This window comes from Centruroides vittatus, unplaced genomic scaffold, assembly GCF_030686945.1.
Source record: "Centruroides vittatus isolate TY-2023 unplaced genomic scaffold, ASM3068694v2 contig_620, whole genome shotgun sequence".
Classification (NCBI taxonomy): domain Eukaryota; kingdom Metazoa; phylum Arthropoda; class Arachnida; order Scorpiones; family Buthidae; genus Centruroides; species Centruroides vittatus.
In genome coordinates this window covers 411,762-434,586 of record NW_027122381.1, presented here as the reverse complement: position 1 = coordinate 434,586, position 22,825 = coordinate 411,762, and the positions used below count along the sequence as shown (strand labels likewise).

General features: G+C 33.9%; 1 protein-coding gene across 1 annotated transcript; it reads right to left on the bottom strand.

Moving 5' to 3' along the window:
• Window positions 1-906: 906 nt before the first annotated feature.
• LOC136979406 (rRNA N6-adenosine-methyltransferase ZCCHC4) lies at window positions 907-18,426 on the bottom strand. The gene is made up of 9 exons (XM_067275354.1): window positions 18,215-18,426; window positions 17,185-17,570; window positions 14,465-14,556; window positions 13,854-13,926; window positions 9,233-9,535; window positions 7,085-7,206; window positions 6,940-7,015; window positions 3,311-3,504; window positions 907-1,099 (listed from the first exon to the last, which is right to left on the bottom strand). Exons 1-9 carry the CDS (start codon window positions 18,297-18,299, stop codon window positions 1,027-1,029), a joined length of 1,404 nt encoding a protein of 467 aa, XP_067131455.1. The 5' UTR covers window positions 18,300-18,426; the 3' UTR covers window positions 907-1,026.
• Window positions 18,427-22,825: the final 4,399 nt, after the last annotated feature.

Below are 22,825 nucleotides of genomic sequence, written 5' to 3'. Positions count from 1 at the left end.
AATTGGGGACTGGGGTTGTTCCGATTAGTCATTTGTTCCGAACGATTATGTACGAAAAAATACATTAACCTGTCCGATGTTCAAATTTTTCTCCGTTGCGTGTCGCTTTGTGTTGAATTTTCGTCGATTTTAAGCCTAACGAAAATTTTTATAATAATAATCGAGGCTATCGTATTGTTAAAAATTATTTCTGCATTTTGTACAAACAAAATAAATATATTAAAAAATATAAAAAACATGAAAAAATTATACTTTAGAAGTAAATCTAGTATCAAAAACGTTCGATTCAGCACGACACAGTCCGACTGAAAATTGTTCCGATTACCGGCGTTCCGATTAACGACTCTCTACTGTATAAATTTATGAAAATTTGCCGCCCTGGGCAAATGCCCAGTTTTCCCATACGGTAGCACCAGCCCTGTATATGGAGACACAGGTATAATATACTTTCATCTATGAAAGACAATCAGGATTTGAATGATTGTAATATAACACCTTTATCCACAGGTGTTTACAATTGCTTCTCGTGCCTACAATAAAGTCCTTTCATTATGATTCTAAAAGAAATCCAAGATTTCTCGTCTTTTTTTAACTCTACCTCGTGGTAATAAGAGCCTTTTTGGCAAGTCTATTATTGGTTTGAAGTGATTCTTCTACAAGAGTCTAGATGCAGAAACACATTGGCTGAGACCAACCGTAGCGCCTCTAGCAGAATGTAAGCGAAATTGTAACCAGTAAGACGAACACGTGTTAACACATAAAATTAGGAAAGAAGCTTGGGATATGATCCCCTTTATCTCCACACCCCCTAGACCTTTAAATAATTGCTGGTTCAATATAGATTTTAAATTATTATTAAGCATAATATTGTTTAACGTTGTGATATTGTTCTTAATGCTCTTCCAATGGAAAGAAAATAGAAAAAATTTTTTATTATTACAAATTTCCATTGTTTTAAGGTTTACATTTAAAAATTCGTCTATATTAATCTTTCACATACTTTATTTTTTGTTCTTCTTGTCCTTTTCAACTGAGTACATTGTGTTTCTTTATTTTTTTAATTCTTTTAGCTTCTTTTACTTCTTTATTTTGAATTTTTCTAAAGAAAATAATAAGTCATAAATGAATAATATAATATTTTCATGCTTAATATGACTGGGAAGTGCATACATAAGACCATGACCAGTGGCTTCCAAAATGCAATCCGAAAGATGTAATAAATCCTGGATAGAATCAATAGCGTTTGAATTGTCTCTCTCTGCCAGATTGTCCGTTGAAAGCCACTAGTTATGAATGAATAGTATATCATCATTATAAGTACTTAAAAAACTTTTAAATTTTTCAAAAATTAATTTAAAATTGCAAATTATTTCTCTACTTTTTACTATTATTTGAATATTTTTAATATAAAAAAAATGCAGATCTTATATAAATATCTTATATAAAAGAATCATTGATGCCACACCACAGATCTGGATAAAGCTTTACTTTAATGGATATATTCAAAGAAACATTTTCCATTTTGAAGTAAGCCTTTCTTAGCATTGGATTTAACAAGTGAGCTCTATTATTTTCAATACTTATAGACATATTTTTTAAACTGATATTATATAATTGTCGATATACAGTAGAACATCAATTATCCGAATACCGATCGACCGAAACGTCGGTTAACCGAAAGCGTTCTGGTCGGCAAATTCAAATTTCCGCTAGTGCCGTGGTGCTGCAATATTTGGCTATGTCTTGGACTACTCCAATATTATTTTTGTTGGTGTATGTGTTTTAGCTGGCAATACTGGCACGACCATGAGAAGGTACTTAAGGATGTGCCAGTATTTGAATGAAGCTTTTTTCCCCCATTGTGAGTGGTGAGCTTTGATTGTTTTGTGTGGTGTTTTTCTGAGGACTGTGTGTCGGGACGTGTGTCATGCTGAATCGGAATGTTTTTGATACTAGATTAACTTCCAAAATATAATTATTTTGTTTTTATATTTTTCAATATATTTATTTTGTTTTCACAAAATAAAGAAATAATTTTGGGAATACCATAGATTACCACCTATGGAATTTCAGGTCTTTGAGTATACATCTGAACTCAGGAGACCGAGACGAGTTCATTGATACCCTACTTTTGGACCAGAGACGAAAAATAATAAAGTTATCATACTTTTTTCCAGCAATCGCGCAATGATAGGGAGTCGCGTCACTCTCTCCGCTAAATCTGCCTCGCTATCGCAATCGGGAGTTGCGTCGCTTGCCGTTAAAATTGCCTTTAGTAGACGTTTCCCCCCCTTTTTTTTACTTTGTTCAAGAACTACCGTGAATCGATAACTAGTGACGTTTAGCACACGGCGGCCTGCCGGCGGCTCCCCTCCGGGAGGTCAGTCGAAAGCATGAACAGTGGAAACAGCCGCCATGTACGCTGCCATAAGTAACATTAACCAAAATGGCGATCGCGCAATGATCGGAAGTTGCGTCGCTCTCTCCGCTCTCATATCGCGTGTTTAACCCTACTGAAGATGACCGTAGTCCGACGTCATGGTTTGCAGACTTTACCACAAGATGGCAGTACTAGCAACTATGGTGTCGTCTTCATGAGAGCATTAAAAAAGTATGATAACTTTTTTATTTTTCGTCTCCGGTCCAAAAACAGGGTACTGTTAAACTTGTCTCGGTCCCGAGTTCAAATATATAATCAAAGTCCTGAAATTCCATAGGTGGTAATCTATAGTACACCCATAATTTTTAACCATACAATAGCCACAATTATTATTTTAAAAAATTTTCGTTCAGTTTAACATCGACGAAAATTCAACACGAAACTACACGCAATGGAGAAAAATTTCAACACAGGATAGGTTAATATATTTTATCGTACATGATCAGTGATCTGAACCCCAGTCCTGAATTGTTTCAGATAATCGATGCTCTACTGTAATTATCTTGTCGCACAAGCAATGTGCACAAACATTGTGTAAGTGTAAGTAAGTGTGTTTCTGCATGCAACATGCATGCAGAAACACACTTACTCACACTCACACAGATGTGTTAATAGAAAGGTTGAGGCCGAAGTTTTAAATGTGAAAACGTGTACATCGGACATTCAGCGCCGCTTTCCTGTAAGCCTACAAGTTTGACAATGGCATTTGGAATGTCGAGCATGATTTCACTGACTTTCCAAACACCATTGTCAAACTTCTAGGCTTACAGGAAAGAGACACTAAATGTCTGACGTACACGTTTTCGCATTTAAAACTTCGGCCTCAACCTCGCTAATATATTCAAATAATACTTCAAATTTCAAACCGACCTTTTCAGACTTTCAATTTTCGGACAATTCTTTCTCTTGTGACCGGGATCACCACATATATGACAAGAACTCTCTCTTTGTATCAATTCACATTTATGATTTATTAAGACACACAGTTTGCAGTTATTGCAATGAATGTAACTTTCCTTTACGCAACGTTTGCATATACTGCAATGTTTGTATGGCCTTCCATCCTAAAAATAATTAGAAAGACATTGTTATATTCACAATTTTTCTTCTTAAATTATTTTTTAAATTTAAAACTTAAGATTACAATGAAATATATGGCAAGTCTCGTTATTTTGTGTGTACTATAAGAATTTAACTGTATTCCAGCAAATGTTAACAGTGTATGTTTCTGTAATTTTAAGTTATTGACATTGTTAGGTAATGATAACACTTTTAACATGCTCTGTTTTAATCCCTGGAAGAGATGGCCAGATGGAGAGTAGTTAAGGTGCCAGACTACCATTCTGAAGATCTAGGACCAAATCCAGACAAGTTGAGAAACCCCAGGAATTTTTGAGGGTGTTCCGACTGGATATGTAGAGTCCTATTCCTTGTCACATGGCTGTCCCATTGCAGGCTTTAAAATCCATAATGGGCTTGCTACAGTAAAAAGTCTCTTAATACCCACGGGAAACAGTTAAAAAAAAAAATCTGATACAGTAGCTGTGATTAAACCCTTAAGCTCAGAGTTAATATGTTGTAATTTAGATTATACATATAGCAATAAAGTGTAATACAATCCAAAATGAACTGCTATAAGAATTAAAAGTAAGAATCAAGTGAAGAGAATTAAAATACGAGCAAATATTTATTGTGACGTCATCACAATGCCGGGCTGCAATTTCTATTCAAATTTTTCATTTATTTAATTTAAAATATATTCTCTCCACCTCAAATTAGTAGTGGCTTACCCCTGTACATCATACTTTTCCTTTAACAAGAGTCGTGCAGAAAGGTGACCGGCACGTTATTTTTTAATTAAAATAACGTGACTTCCAGTTTGCATTGGAAGTTCGTATACAAGGTCTGTTCAAAAAATAACTGAACTACTTGAATTGGGCAAAAATGGAGTGCCCTAGTGTTGTGAAGTTGACAACACTATGTTTGTGATAACAACACTACCAAGTAAGCTGTTTTTTTCAGATTGCTGATATCTCATTTTGTTCCCATGTTATTGTTTTTTAAGTGAAACGTGTTTTGGTGTTTGTGGATATTTTTACAATGTGCAATTTATGGGAGCAACTGTACAACGTAAAGTTTTGCATGAAAGTGAGAAAAACTTTTACGGAAACATTTCAACTTTTGAATCAAGCTTATGGAGGTGACGCTCTAAATCGTATGCAGTGTTACAAATGGTTTACCCAATTTAAAAGTAGTTGTCAATTACTTGAAGATGACCTTCAACCAGGAAAGCTTTCAACCTTGACTGATGACACTCACATTCAGAAAATCAGAGTTGTGCACTTTAAATTTTTGCCTCAAGGTCAAACAGTCAATTGTCAGTACTATGCAGGTGTTTTGAAATATTTGTGTGAAAAAATTCGCAAAAAGAGACCAGGTTGTGGCGAGACAACTCGTGGTTCTTTCACCATGAAACATACCTGCTCACTCAGCCTTGCCTATTCACCAGTTTTGTGCCAAAAATCAAATGACTGTCCTCCCTGGCCTTCCTACTCATCCAATCTGGCTTCTTGCAATTTTTTCTTGTTTCCAAAATTAAAATCAGTGTTGAAAGGATACCATTTTGACATAATTGATGGCATTAAAACAAATTCATCACAAGCATTGAAGGACAGTCCAAAATTAGTTTACCAGGACTGCTTCGCAAAGTGGAAACACTGCTGGGATAAGTGTGTGAATAGGGGAGGGGAGGACTTTGAAGGGAACAAATAGCAATAATCTGTAACTTGAAGAACAAAAATTAAAAAGTAAAAGTGGAACAGACCTCGTAGTTAATCAGTACTCTCTCACCCTAAGCTTTCCATATCTGGTCTTCAATTTCATTTATCCAACACCGTTCTAGAGATTAAGGAAGGACAGAAGAACGACAGTGGGAATTTATAGGTCTACAATGTTCTTAAATTGCAGCCCAATATTCCAATTATATTACTTTTGATAATATATATTAGTGCTGTTCAAATCCATTACTGTTGAGAAACCGGTACATACTGAAATCAGTACTTGTGAGCTTAATATTCATTTTCAATACTTGTTACTTTGTTACTCTTTAGGCCAGTGGTTCTCAAACCATTTCTGTGGAACAGCTGTGTTCCATAAATTTGCCTGAGTATTCCACTAAAAACAAGATTTTAGAGTTTTTATTGCAAATTTATTCCAATATACTACAATATATTATTTAATTCATAGACAATTCCATGTTGACTGTTTTATCCAATAAAGGAATGTTTATTAATTTATTTCTTTATTGTTTTGTGACCATAGTAAGCATGGAATTGCTTGATTTTTACTTTCCCGGCTGTTATATATAAGAGGGAAAGTATGGCGATCAATGAAAAAATGACCCTGCACAAGATTTTCACATTTTTGGACTTAGGACACCTTGAAACATTAAGAAATTTAAAAAATTTGGGGGTTTTTTCTGTGTGTATGGATGTTAGTGTGTGTTTGCATGGAGATTTGTGTATTAGGGGACTGATGTATTTTCATGATGTTCAAAACTTTTAAATCTTTATTCTTTTAAAACACACATTCTATTAGTTCTAAACCTGACAATAACCATTAAAAATGGAGGAAAACACTTGTTTTTTGTTTAATTAAATCTAATTCATGCCGGTTGTCGGTAATTATGTATTTTACAGGTTTTGTTTTTTAATATAAAGTTTTGCAATTTATATCATGGGAGGAGTTTTGAGATTTGTGAAACTGATTAAGATCCTCAACAGAAAAGTATGGACATTTAACAACAAAAGATTAGAAATAAGAAGCAAGTTTGTCTACCAATGCTAATGAATTTAATAGAACAAAATAATATAACAGTTTTACTAGCACTTTCAACAGTTCTCAGGAGAAGAATTTAAGAATTGAATGGCATGTTATGAATTGGAATTGATTATAAATCAGTTTGAATAGAACAAATAATTAGAATTGTAATCAATTCCAATTTGTAACATGCCATTTGATTTTTGAATTCTTCATCCGAGGATGATAAACTGCTTGTAGCACTCATAACAGTAAAATTCAGAAGTTAGTACTCGTATCTCAAAAATGATGCACAATATAAAAAACGAGTGTTACAAAGTTGTAGAGCTCGACCAACTTAGAATAAAAGGACATTCCACGTAGGTGAATAGCATGAATAGAAGGTGCGAAATGCTAAAGAACACATTGTGTACAAACAATGTGTATTTCTTGTGTTCGTTCATGTTTATTTATAATATACTTATATCTCAATTCCATGTCTTCATGGTGCATTCATGACTGTGTCATATGCTGTGAGCTGTTCACAAATACCAGTGTATAAGGACTCTAGTGCACTCTGTATATACGACTGTGTTATTTATTTCGAATTTAAGAATAGTTCTTGCAAATTTTCCTTATGTACAAAAAATAAAATCAAAATATTCCTCAATAAATAACTCAGATATAACATTTATACTAACCTTAGAGGTACAAGCATTACATTTGAAGCAGTGCTTGTTTTCTCTGGCAACATACCTCTTACATATTTTACAATACCTGAAATAAAACATGGATATGAACTTTCATTAAATTAATATAATTAATGGTAAAAAAAAATAGTTTTACCTGTAATCGTCATCTGGTAATTTGAAATATTTAGCTTCTATATTAGTAAAAATGCGCACTGGAGAGCCGAACTTTCTTCCTTTCTGATTATTGTGAAATGAAGAGTGATTTATATATTGAACCTAATTCGAAAATAACAATTATTAAAAACTCTTAGAGTCTAGATAAGTTGGAAAAGTATGCATATTTAACATGAAGTTGGAGTGCTTTGTTTACACATAATGAAGCTAACTGTTCAAAAACCTCATGCTCTCAAAGATTTATTGACAATACGAGTTCTAATCTTTTGATAATACCAGAGTTTCAATATCCAATAGTAATAGGATTACTATTACTATTACTATTGGAAGCTAACATGGCATATTTGAAATCATACCCATTGTACCCAGCATACATATATTGTATGTTAGTACAAGGTCTGCATGACTCTTGTCACAGTTCGATATTGAAAGATCCACTGGAAAGTGAGAAATTCCCAAGAGAATTTTGTACGCCAGACAGTATTATAAAATGGGATCGTGTATGAGTGTGTGTCTGGTACGAAGGCAAGATCATTGTTTGATATAACCATTTATTGCAAGACACAAATCCTCAGGTTGTTGCTAAATGTATGGAAAGTCCACAAAGTTAGATTCTCTGTGTTTGTTCAATTAGGAACCCATGCAGAGAGAGTTTGTCAGAAAGAGATGAAAAGTTCTGGATCCAAAGAGTAGAGAAGGGTTGCCTGTTTTCATTAAAAAGAGGCACAAGCACACACAGTTCAATGAAAAGAAATCAGTAGTGATAAGGAATACAGTAATAGCACAGGATTAATCCAGTGTTCTTGAGACACTTCCTAACTGGGGTCTTATCTATTTCCAGATGGTAATTTGAGACTGACTTGGGCTATGGGAAAGGTCAACACCAGCATTTCATTCAATGCCAATTTCCAATACCAACCACAGATGTTTACTAATGTTGTCATTTAAATCGAGTTGTGTACTTCTCTTCGACAGTTACTAATTCAAGGCACCACTCATTCAAAATTTTGACTGCAAACAATTTATTAAAAATCGAATCTTTTTATTTCAGACTAGCTGACCCGGCCACGCGTTGTTGTGGCTCAAAATGTATCTATTATAAATGTGTAACACTTCCCCCATGGGGGGAATTTCAAAAAATCCCTTTTTAGTGTATATTCTGTTGACGTCACCTATTCAAACGCAATTAAAAACGCAAAAAACCGCATGTAAAATAGTATAAATAGAAGCCGAGTTCTTCACGGTAAGCCTTAATCCTGTCCCTTTCCCCGCTGGGGAATATCGAAAAATCCCTTTTTTAGTGTATATTCTGTTGACGTCACCTATTAAAACGCAATTAAAAACGCAAAAAACCGCATGTAAAATAGTATAAATAGAAGCGGAGTTCTTCGCGGTAAGCTTTAATCCCGTCCATCTCCCCCCGTAGGGGAATTTCGACATGTATATTATATAAAAACACGTGCATATTCGAATGCAACGTTGTGTCAAAATTTCAAAGGAATCGGTAGGAACAAACAAACGTTGTATTTTATTTATATAGATAAGTAGAAAATGATCTGCTTAGGTCCATTCTCACTGAAAAGCATAATGCCTTACAGAAAAGCAAACTTAGGTCGTCGGAAGTTAGCGCCATCTGTTGGACATAAAAGCCTTAATCCATATATAAATATATTTTTGAAAGGGGGGAAATGGTGATCTTCACATATGCCACAAACCTTCGTGGGAATGTATTAAACAACTTCCCAAAGTTTCATGGCAATCGGATAAATGGTGTGGTAATGCATGAAGGACAAACACACACACACACACACAGACATACATTCGTTTTTATATATATCAGATTCTTTGTAAGCTTTCCAACTGATAATGGAAGTAAATTCATCAATTATTGACAATTAAATAAAATGAATCCATCATTTGATTTAATTTTCAAACAGGATGATTGAGGAATGGGGATGATAAAATGACCCATATTGCCCTTATAAAACTATGATATCAAGCAAGGTTCAATCCCAGATCCCTATATAGGCTAACTTCTTATTGCGTAGCCATCAATTATTAATGTAATGCTTCTTTGATAATACTGAAGAATGAATTGAAATATGTACAGTACAGTACTTTATCTCACCTTATAGTCCATCATAACTAATGAAGGCATTGCTTCGGTCAATCTCGGTTCCATAAAATAGGGATTAAACAGCAAGATTGGAAGTTCGGTCTTAACACCAGTTATACTTGTCCATTTGCGAGAAATAGTCTTGTACGTTTGCATCAAGGCATCGACGTGTCCGCCAAAAGGCGGATCTAACAGGACGACGATCTTGTCGTCATTCAAATAATCATAAAAAATTCTTTCGGACTCTTCTCCGTCAAAAAAATAATTATTAAACATATTGTAATGGCAAAATGTTTCTTGATTATAAAATATTTTCTAAAAACAAAAGAAAAGAATAGAAAATAAGTTAAGTATTTAAGTTGAATAAATACTGCAAATTAAATATAATTTCTTAATTTCATTAAATAATAAAAATGGCTAAATATGATATAAAATTTGATCAAATGACATTATACTAAATGACTACACAAGAATATTTGAGTGTCCTGATTAAACATGACTTATTTAATGAGACTGTGCATTATCCAAATTGAATCATGAAAGTACACTTTGTCAACAAAGACAAGAGAATTGTATAGTAGTTTGTTTCGTGAGTCTTGACAAGGCAATGTGTAGTATTGAAAAGGGACTTTGAAAGCTTTAGAACCAATTTACTCTATTGACTTCTCACAGCAATATGAAAGATAAATACTTAAAAATAAAAAATAAAAGTAGGAGAATAATGTTTAAGTAACTTAAAATTAAATGGAAATAAAAATAAGAAAGTTTGATGTACAGTACATACAGTATATAGGGTATATCTGAATATCTGTCAGAAAATATGCACCCAAACTGCATTATATGTATGTAAACATGGTCCTAAAAGCATCCATTTTTAAAATACAACTGATTCTAAATGTCCTACATGAGGCAAACAAAGGCACAAGCAATGCATAAAATATGCGAAATGTGTAAATATCTTCCAGTGAATTAAATGCTGGGATACATCTTGAAAAATTATCAGCAGTGATTCTGTTAGTAATCTCTCTTGAATAGGCATTAAAAAATGTTTATTCGTTTGCAGAAACAACAGACATGCATTTATGTTCTATCGACGCCATTTTTTTTTCTTCTGCTGCCATTATCCCTCGTACGAGATCTCCTCTTTCTCCCCTTTGATTCCTCTCCACTTATGGTAAGTCAAATGGAAATGACTTTGAGACCCATAGAATTTATCAAGATTTGTATACAAACTGAAATATCTCATATATTAGATTAATTCTTCCAAATATTCAATGACTTTGTAAATCTGGAAAAGTAAACATCCAGCTTAATGAAGGAGATTAGGAAAGACCCCTGAAACTTGCAAGTGATGGGGCATGTCCTAAATTGAGTTATCAATTGATCTTCAATTAGCACTGGAGAACTGAAGTTTTGGAGTGGGTTGGTCACATAACCACTTGTATGGAAAATTTCGAATGAAGATAGTCTGTATCCCTACCATTTTAATCTGTTTAGTGACTGAAACTGAAAGATTACTCACAACGAATGAGCATTGATGAGCATACATGTGGAAACATGCATCAGTTCCTCTCCAAAGTTAATTCACTTTTTAAAGGAAGCAATGTTTTTACGAGAAATGAAATATCTAACTTCTACAACTATCACATTTGAGCCAAAGGCAATTTGTGTAGGATTAAACATCATCATCATCAAGAGTCTTTCTCAATGTTTGCGCAAGAATTGTGGGAGATAAGCCAATCAGTCCATAAGATGTACCTCCATGTCTCATAGGATCTTTGTACAATCAGTTTTTGAGGCAGCTGACAACAAGCATACTTCCCAAGTCATTATGTTCCTTTGCAATTTATTAGACATGGGATTCGTGCATGATGACGAACTGCTGCATTTTAGCCCACTAGTGCTTGGACGAAAAGTTTCCAAATAAACAGATAGGCTAAAATGAACCCATGGAGTGGCCACCTCACTTCCAAAATTTCATACCTCTTCACTTTTATTTATGGAGCCATGTAAAACAATTAGTGTACCATTAGACATTGATAATTTATGCAGATTGTCCAGGCATTCAGTAGATGTTGGCAATAACCTGGTATCTTTGAACAAGCACAATAGTCTACAATGCAGCTTGTGAAAAGTTATTTGGTTGTTTGGGCATACATTTTAAATACATGTTATGAGGGGCATTGACCTGTTAACTAAGTCTGCAGACTTTTGATTAAACACAAAACATGTTCAAACCTTGAATCAATCCAGCACCAAGGCATAATTCATTTTAGAATGTTAAACCTGAAGCATTCTATTCCAACAGTTTAAATCTGAAGAAGATCAAGAACGTTTGTTACAGAAATTATATCTTGGTGCTGGACCAATTCAAGGTTTAAGTGTATTTTATATTTACTTCTCATCCAGTTGTGTAGAAGATTTAACTTCATGATTTTTGATTGCTTTTAGGACCCACATTTATGAGAACTTTCTTACTTTAGTATACAGTTTACATATGCAAATTTTTTGATGAGTTCAGATACATCTTGTACATTAGACAGACGAGATCCTTAAAAAACAACCAATGAGCATAAAAAGATATTGCAGAAGAGAAAATTATATATCCTAAGTGTACACTAACAGAATAGGAAATATACAACAGACAAAACAAGAAAGACAATTTTCAAGAAAAGAAAGAAACACTATAAAAGTCATCTATATTAAAAATGTAAGGTTTGCCCGTTGGATATACAGGTAACCCCCGTATAACACTGGAGTTACGTTCCGAAAAATTGCCGTGTTATGCGAAACAAAGAACTACTGTGAAAAGTGGGGTTAGGTTCCAAAAATTAAAAAGCATGCTGTTAAATCCTTCTTTAAATTGGATTTATTATTCACAAGTCGAAATGCCGGATGCAGGCAGGCGTCGAGGCATACAAACTTACAAGTAAAAATAATAATATACTGAATATTATACTGTAAAAATATAAAATAATATTAAAATATTGTTAATTTAAATAGTTAATTTAAATAGCCGGGCACTCCTAGTGGCCATTTTTAGGATACAGTGATAGAATCTGCTTTTCAACTTTATAAAGTAGATTTTTTCATGGGTAAAATACTCATTTATTATTTAAGTAAATATTTTACCAGAGGATTATTCATCCTATATGATGATCTCAGCATGAGCATCATCAACTGGTAACAGTTTTTATTACATTTTATGTTGTACTGTACAAGTGTTTTACCTAATTCCCGAACCGTGTTAGAGCGAACCCGTGTTATACGGGGGATGTTCCCAATTCTCAAACCGTGTTAGAGTGAATCCGTGCTATAGAACGTATTCACCCCCGTATAACACGGCACGTGTTATACGGGGGTTACCTGTACATCAGAACTGGCAAATATTTATTGAGAATATAAAAAAAATGTCCATGTTCGTTCAGGCAAAGATCCCAACATCTCATGAGCAGATTAATGCACCTTGTGTAGAATTTGGTAGCTGCTGGTAAAAAAATTCTTCCACCCTAGCCTTCACTTCATTGTCTGAAATGATTCTTTGCCCTTGCAAAGCTTTCTTGAGAGGTCTGAAAATGTGAAAATCGCATGGCAACAGGACTATATGGCAGATGTTCTAGTATCTTCCAGTAGAATTTCTGTAATGTGGCACTGGTTGCACTTGCCTTACGGGGACGAGCACTGTCGTGAAGCATGATGACTTTTTGCAAGAAAAGTCCTGGGCATTTTGACTTTATTGCTTTATGCAGCATTGACAGTTTCACAATAGCATTCTGAGTTGATTGTCAACCAACAGCAGTCCATGGCAGTCAAAAAAGAAAGTCAACATCACTTTTTCAACACTGGGCATCATTACGGACTTATGATGTCCCAGGGAGGACGAGTGTGTTCATTGCTTGCTCATGTTCTTTGTTTCAGGGTCTTTGTTACATCACGTCAAGTGCTGCAGACCCAGAAACACATGCACAGTCTTGTGATCTCCAGTGAGGTTTTGGTATCTATTGTGCAGAGACTTTTTTGAATTGGAGATGTTTATAGATGATTGTTTGCACTGTCCCTTTGCTCAAATTTGTGGATACACTGATTGTGCAAGTTGTAACTAGTCAGTCACTTCTGATTATGTCGTCCACAGCAACAATTGATGCAGTGGAGATTACAGTGTGTGCTTGACCTGGTCTCGGTTTATCCCAAATTGACGTGCGGCCTTCTGTTGCACCAATTATTCACTGCTGTTTGTCCTAAATATTGTTCATCATAAGCACGCTTCATTCGTCTATAGATGTCGGTACCCATTTTCATCAGCTTACTAAAAACCAAACTACCATTGTTCAATTACGGACACCTCCTTTGTAACTAACTTAACATTAATCTGCCCACCCATAAGATGGCCCACCGATTACTAGTTCGCATGGCAAAATATGAACACGTGTACACTTTTCAATTGGGCAATCCATATATTTTGCGTAAATTGCAAGCACATTTATCTCATAAAACTTTCAAATTTAGTAATATTTCAGCTAATGTATAAATAAATTTGAACTTTTTAAGTGGAATTTGACAAACAGACAAAACATATTGAAGAAAATGTCACTTGAATATTACAGTAATAACATAATAAATAATTTTAGCATACATATCTTTCATCCAGATCCAAAAGCAGGCTTTTGAGACTTGATTCACACTTGGAATGTATCTGCTCATGAATTCTGCAATTAAACAATATCAAATTTTACTTAAATTTCATAAATTCTAGAATATAATAATTTCTAAAAATCTTTTATTTGTTTATTATTTTTAATATTACTTATATTAATCTGTAAAAATTTAATTTTTCTGTCACAATTTACTTTTATAATATATGCAGTTCTTGACTTTCTGACAACTCGGCCTTTTGTACTACGTAAAGTCCCTAAGTTGATTTTCATACATTTTCGGCTGGCAAACAGAAATTTCAAGCTATCATACATTGCTTCTTTCTGCCAGTTTCAGCACTAATAACAGCAAAATCATTTGTAAAATGAATTTTTATTGTCGTGATATAAGCTATACATTATAACAGGAATGACCAAACATTGTCTCAAGACCCATATAGTACCTATCAGAAATATGCATGAGCCACATCCTCTATTGAAGCGTACTTTTGTTTATTTATTGAAATATATAATAGATAATAAAAATATAATACAAATAATTAATTTTAATTAAATGAAAAAAATTTAATTTCCAAATAGTTGTTTGAATTACCTTGGTGTTCCAATACATAAACATCGTTCGTAACCCAGTAATTCGATCGATTCTATAAGGAATTTCACGGTGTTTTCGGAGAAAAAGAATTGCTAGAAAAAACAATTTTTTTTAAAAATAAATACTTTATCAAAAATTATTTTAATTTAAATGATGATTGTTTATGATACAAAATATTTATTGGTTAATGTTACCTTAGGTAGCCAAGATGGCGGGCTCTGTCTCCCAGCAAGGAAACAGTGGGATGCACGTTCTAACCTAACCTAACCTATTCTAATAAATTACCATAATTATTAGCAACCAAATTATTAGAATAGGTTAGGTTAGGTTAGAACGTGTGTCCTACTGTTTCCTTGCTGGAATCAGAGATGAGCCGCCACCTTGGGTACCTAAGGTAACATTAACCTATTTATCTAATAGCATCAGAATTTATCAAAATAACAGTAAACTAGCTAACAAACAACATACAGTGTGGCCCAAAATCTACCTAACAAGTTTAAAATATTATCATAATTAAACAATAAAATATATAAATCGAATTCAAATACCATTCGTATTAACTTTTTTTACCATGAATTCAACTAATGTGTTTGTCCCAACTTCATTTTTCCTCAATTTTATCTCAAGGTTTAATGACACACTTTGGAAAAACACTTCTGAGAATACAGAAGCTTTCACAATCAGTAGATGACCCAAACTTTTCCAGTTTGAGTTAGTTTAGTACATTCTATATCCAAGATAGCTCCTCAGAAAATTACGCAAATATATGTGTAAATTACACCAACTCACCAAGCAATCCAGCAATCATATTTTAAAACATCAAGTACCTGATAATGGCTATTAACATAATTGAAAACGTTTGTACATTTTTAAACTTACGTTGTGGACGTTTTTGCTGGATTGCTTGGCGAGTCGAGCGTAAATCTTAAGGATTCCGATCTGAAGAAAATGTATGCCAATCAATTCTCTCCTAAGATGCAAAGATTGTTAAGAGCAAACATATTATACGCATAATATAAATAGCTTCAAGTGCTTGAATGATACTCGAGTAAGATTTATATACCTTTTTATTCAATTTAGTAAATACAAAGTGCTTTTTAGCAATGTTATATCGCAATTTTTCACAAAAAATAAATCATATTAAATCTGTAAACAAAGTAAATTGTTAATTCTAAACTAAATGTTCATAAAAATAATCTTAATTATGGATACTTTTTCAAAAATGTCACATGATGCTGGAGTACATCTTACCCTCGGGTAACAAAATAATTCACTTTTGTTTCCAAAGTTTTACGCAAGAACCCATACTATTTGCATCACTATTTTGTATGTTATATATGTAATTAATAAAACAATGTAACATTTGCGGTACCCTGTGCTGTGTATAATTTCTTAGCACAATTAAAAGGATTGATCAGCAATATGCATTATGTAATTTTGGAGTGGGTATGTGTGACAAAGTTACAGAGCATTACAGGAGGTGGGATGGCAGTTGAAAGATAAAAAAATAGCATTATGTAATTTATGGACTATACCTTTCTTTACTTGATATATTTTCTGGAAAAATGTACCAACATATAAAATTTTTATTAATAATTTACTGTTTTCAATCAATATTATATAAAAATTTTCAAAATGATTCACTACTAGAAATTAAATCTTTAGAAATAGCATAGAAGCAAAAAGTTGAAAGTACAAAACACTGTATATGGTATTTCACTACACGCATTTTGAAATATAGGTATACCTCGCCTTACGTCGGTAATTGGTTCCAGGAGAGGTGATGTAAGTCGAATTTACACCGTCGTTACGATGTAAGTTGAATTTATGGTGGAAAATGCCAATAATGAGCACTTAAAGACCGCTAAATAAAACGACGACACAGAAACACAGATGTTTTCGTGTTTCCTTCTCTGGGATTTATGATGATTATATTAACATTTACTGTAGATATACATATTTTAATATGATTTTACGTGCTTTTACGCTTTTCTAGTGATATTACGACTTCGATATTTGTGGCAGATAGAAGTAAAGTTGAATAAAATGACTTAAACTTGATTTTTATTTTTCCATATACTTTTTTGACAAATGACGTATAATCGAGAACGACGTAACTAGAGGTATACCTGTATTATGAATAATCAATTATGTAGTACTGCATTTAATTTTTAATCTAAATTTATATCTTTATGCCTCTACATTCCCTTCTGCCATCTTAATACCACAATTATGTCTTTTTCTATCATTATTATAAATCAGTAGCAACTATAAGTTGCACTTGGAATCCCACATAAATCTGTCTGTAACAAAGAGTACACAGCTTAATTTGTTAATTCTTATTCTAATTAATTTATTATTTTTATATATTTGTTATTGTTATTTTGCATTTTATTATATATTTTAATGAGATTTGTTTATTGTTTATCAGGAGATGGTAATTATTGTCTTAGAAACATTGCCTGTATAAAATAAATAAATAAATCACATGACTTCTAGTTCAGACTGGAAGTTCGTATATACTGATACTTAATTGGAACCTCCAATTCCTAACCTTTCCATATCTGGTGTTGATTTTATCTGCCTAACTGTTCTCAAGATTAACAAAGGACAGACAGACAGCTACAGTGGGAATGTATAGGTCTGTAATCTGAAAATTGCAGCCCAATAAAATAATAAATAAAAAACTTTATCAAAATAATCATCATAATATACTTAACTGCTTCTTTCTTGTTATTTACTACAGGTAAAATAAAGTTACTTGGTTTTCCTAAATCTTCTTGTTTCACACAACAAACAACGTGCTGACTGTGAGCTTTCTGTTCATTGGGTAGAATAAAGCAGAAACAAGTCTTACAGAATCTTCTCTCAGACTCTTGAAGTTTAAAAATTTGTTTCATTCTTTTTATACATTGCTTATGTGATAATTTATTCTGTGTTTTCTTTAATTCATTCTCCCAATGATTTTTCCTACAAGAAGACATCTTCTCATCTTCCCATTGAAAAAACTGGCATTCTTTTCTATCTCTGCAAGCAGAACAGGCATAAAATCTTCTTCCAGTTTTTCTAGCATCTTTCACAAATTTTGTAAACAATAATGTTGGACCTTAAAAGATACACAAAATTAATTACTTTACATCTTTTCATATCTTAATTTGGGGCTGGACCGATTGGCTGGATCTCAACTTTGCATTATGTCGACACCGGGGCCCATACTGCCTTTCGGCATTGTCAATGTTCTGGAACCAGAACCTGATCATCATTAGAGCCCAAAAAGGTAAAAAGTGGCATTGTCAATGCCGAGTCGCCCACCATCATGTACCGAGACCTCTGACTAACGCAACCCAGAGAACACTTATGTGGCTTTTCGCAATGAACCACCCTTCCACCCGAAGGCAGTTGATACACCCATTGATACACCGAAGGCAGTTGCCAACCATCTGTCATAGGATACGTTTGGAAATTGTAACCAGTGTTACCGGTAACTGCTGTTAGTTACCAATGCGTTTAGAAAATGTGACGTAAATAACCAACCGTGTTTAAAAATCACATTTCTAAACGCATTGGTAACTAATGGCAGTTAATGGTAACGCCGGTTACAATTTCCAAATGCGCCACAGATACCACTATATATGAGGCTGTGCCAGCAAGGAGGGAAATGCAGTTCTGTGCGTTTCAATGCAAAGTCAATGATGGATCCATGAGGGTCAATCCAGCCCTCTTAATTTATATAGTATATGAATAACAAACCATGTGAGCATCTAGGGTTACTCGAAATGTCTTCCTGAATAACTAAATCGACGCCTAAACTTGTCATTCTTATATGTAAAATCATTAACTAATAACAATATATTTATATTTTTAAATTAGTAATATTTAGATATAACCAGTGATCACATTCTATAAACATTAAAACACGTGGGTCAACGCATGGAACGACGATTATTTGAGATGCGCCCTCTGCGAAATATGTACGAAAAATATCTGGAAAATTAACTTTCAAAAAGTGAAATGTTCAATTTTAATTTAATTATTAAATTATTATTTGAATTAAATTAATTAATTTTTAAAAATATAAAAATTTATCTATAACGGCCCGTGTGATTTTTTTTATTTTTTGTAATCTTCTCCCCTCTTTTTTCGTTTACTGTATCAAGGACACTAAGAAGGCTATCCATTGTGGATCGGCCACACTGACAATAGAGAGATTGGACAGAAATATTCATGATAAACCTCCATAAAAATTTCTTGAGTTCCTCGACTCGGTCTCTAATTCAATCTCCTTTGACAATCTCCTTATCATTTCGTCCATTCGTATCTCATTGAGAAGGTCGAATAGCCGAGCAGTTAAGATATCCGGCATTCGTTCCCAGATCCCACAGAGCGGATTTTATATAACATACTTTATACGTTTCTTTTTAGCAATTGCCAGCACTATTTACAGAAATAATAAAAATCAAAAATTAATTGAAACAACCTTTGTGTTTTTAATTGCGCGAATGATTTTTAATTAAATAGTCATAAATTTTGATGACTATTAGAATCTATCACTATAAATGTTTTCTATTGAGCCCTAGCAATGGACATTTGATACAGTGAGGAGTAAATAAGTTTTCATACTTTTTAACTTCGGAAAATTTTGTTAAATGGCTGTCATTGTCATCGGCAGTGTTAACAGCTTACGCACCAGTGGCGTGCCGTCATTGGAAGCGATGGAAGCGCTGCTTCCACCTTCCAATGACCTTCCCTTGTATTTTATAAAATATAAATTTTCATATTTTAACGTACTTTGAATTAATTAAAATTAATATTTTATTATAACTGCAACATGTATCTTTTACAAATTTCTATACTACGTGTGAAAAAAACGATAAGATTGCTATTGTATATTCGAATAATTCAGTAGCGGAAGGAATGTCGAAACCGGGTCAGTTTCCAATCAGCCGGATTATATAGAGGGGGTGCACGTGACGTCATATGACTCCACTCACATATACAGGCGCTATATTGGTTGCTGATTTCACGTTACCCTGCTTGATCACTCTTTTACGTTGATGTAATAAAGTGATCAAGCGGGGTAACGTGAAATCAGCAACCAATATGGCGGACGATTGTTTTGTTGGGAGGAGCGATGACGTTATATCACGTGACTGCACCCCTCTATAGGCATTGGCACATGCAGTTTACAGAGCACCAACCTCACCCGGTTTAGCTGGTAGAAGCAACACGCTCATAAAGCATCCAATTTTATATCACGGAGCGGTTCTGGGCTGTTAGCCGCCTGCCTGCTAGATATTCGGCTGCCTTCTCCCATTATGTGAATTGCGAGTAGAATTATAACTTAACCCAACTGATAGGAGTTTACTGGCATGTTTTTATGATAGTTCTGTATAGTTGACAGGAGTTTTAAAAAAATCCATTAAAATGTTTGATATATTTATTCTGCGTTTATTCCGCTCTCCCATCTAATATTACTTATGGATTTCAATGTTAAACCGGTGATATTACGATTATAGTATGTCCCATCTGTAAGGGAATGCAGAAAAACGTGTACAATTTTTGTATAATGTTAAAAAATTAACTGTTACTTTGGCAGCATCATTTACAACCAAATTTAATGAATGAGACATACAAGGTACAAAAAAAGTTCTAGAATAGAAATTTTCCTTAAATCTACGATATATATATCCATTGTCATAAAAATTTGTCTTTCCAATGTTTTCCCAAGACTACAGATATTCAAGTACAAAGTAACTGGTGTCGACTTGTTTCTACTAAGAAGTAGTTAAATAATTAAGAGATCAGGGAATGGGGACATAAATAAAACCCTGATGAAAGAGCCGAAATTTTACTTAAACAAAAGCTTAACGAACCAATCACTAGCTCAGTACAGTGGGGACTGATTTCCGTGTACACCTGGTATTAAAACGAATTAGTTAGAAAACAAATGACTATTAAGTTTAAATTCCGGGAAACAGTTCACTTTTTTCCCGGAAACCCGGGACAAGCAAAAGAGCGGAAAATGAGTAACCTTACATTTAGTAACGAGTGACGACCGATTAGAAAACGGGGTGAGTAGAAACAACCTTACTCGGCACTTACTCGACAACAGTCTGCGAAGACCGCCCACGTTGTCGTTTCGGATGGCTTTTTATCGCGTGGTGAGGGAGGTGAGCAAGTCAATAGGTGCAACAAAATAACTAAGTATTTATTGAATAATTAAATCATGAGTACAGGAGGCTATATAAATCCTAAGGTTAAATGCGGTTATGCTATACTACTTACACAAAATGGCGACGAATCTAGGAACTATGTCGCGTGTCTAATCTGGGTATCAGAGAGAGTTTACGAAGTTCAACCCCGAAATACCTCTAAGGCCGAATATGGAGGGCAGTATGCGACGATCGTGTGTGCATGGAAGCGGTAGGAGTCCTCGGTATCTTCCAATCGGTGTCTTCTCCCTTTAGCTGGATCGGGTCCGCTGTATAGAGGTCCGGGAGTCGAGGAGGCACTATCACCAATTATAACTTTCTATGAAGATCGCCCAGAGCTTCCGGTAGCTCTCGCTTTTAAACTATTGTCGTGGGAAAGGGGTCACGTGATCGTCAAATGTTGACGATGACAAAGCATTTTTGACAGCTAAGTGTCAACTTTCCCACTGACTTGTTATTACAATCGATGACCTACGATCTGATTCTCCGTTTTTTCTGTCGGGAACATTTATATTTTGGAAAAACGATTAACATAAATTTTAAAATCCCCTTTTAAAATCCGCGGGCTCACAGTAGTATTCTTGTACAACATACTTTTCCTGTTAACAATGAAATCATGCCTGTCATATATCTAACTACGTTCAGGAGAAAATTTTTGAATTGAAATAACGTAGCTTTCGGTGCAACTAGAAGTTCTTATACAATTAAGCGGTTCCTCCTGCCCCTAAGCTTTCCATATCTGGTCGCCAATTTCATCAGTCTCACTCAATTCTGGATATTAAGGAAAAACAGACAGTAGGAATTTACAGGCCCCCCAAAAAAACTCTACTTCATTCTAGAAAGATTTTATTTTCACTCTTGGATGCTTTACTAAATTGGTAATTTAAAATACATTAGCCAAATAAAATGCAATACCATGATGAACTGTAGATATTGCATAGTGTTGCATTTTGCATGGCCAGCAGTGTACTTATTTATAATAAATATTAATATGGGATATATAAATATTAATATAATTAATATTAAAGGAATATTACAAAACCTTTAATATTATAATTGTCAAATATTTTTTTATTTTCGGTATTAAAATTTATAGGGCATTGTCATAGTAATCCAATGATCTGGAAGACCAAAAATGGCAGTGTTATAACAGCTGTATTTATAATAATGATTGGCTAAGACAAGACACTAGATCAGGGATGACGAACCTTTTTGAGAAGTGGGTCAAATTTTGTTTATTATTTTTTTTTTAGTACTAGCTCGTGGGTCACTAAATTAGTGACGTCACATGGAAAGGAGAGAGGATGGTTAAAAACTAATTTTTTTTGTTTTCACTTTTAAAATCCTCTAAAAAGTTTCCTTTTTGTTTTACAACTTTTACTTTTGCAAGTGAAGAGCAAAAAATAAAGGTCGACGTCAAAAAATTGATGTCAATGGGGTGATACTATGAATTACTGCACCAGGTGACACTATGCCCAGTCGGAAGTCGCCCCTGCACCAAGTATTTGAATGAACAAGGAATAAAGAAAATCACATATGCATTATGAAATATTATTTATTAATAGATATGGTTATAGGTATGTGTATGTATAATAAAGTTGAAGTATATTTAATGAGAAATCTGTTGTTTATTTTCAGATAGTTTCTTAATATTAGGTTACAACTGGCATTACATTGGAAAATGTTTTTAAACCTTGCTTCGCACATAGAACTTGCTGGTGTATTATACAATGAAATTCAATCAGAGAATGTGTAATATTTTGTTTAAGATACTGAATAAAACCAATGTTTTTCCCCACCATATTGGGTGCACTGTCTGTTGTTATAGAAACAATTTTCTGTAGGTCAATATCAGGGCCGGCCATCGGGGGGTGCGGCGGATGCTACGCACCGGGGCCCCGCGATTGAGGGGGCCCCAACATTATCAAGAATGCAGTATTTTTAGTAATTTTTCTGAAGTAATTAATGTATTAGCAAGAACAAAATCACGCTTTAAATAAACATGCATTAATATATGTTCGTGTTTGTAAATTTTTTTATTTTAGAAAAACATTTGGGCCCAAATAGTTTCTTGCACCCGGGCCCCTTTATCGAGAAGGCCGGCCCTGGTCAATATCCATTTCTTTAAATGCAATATCAAATTCTTTAA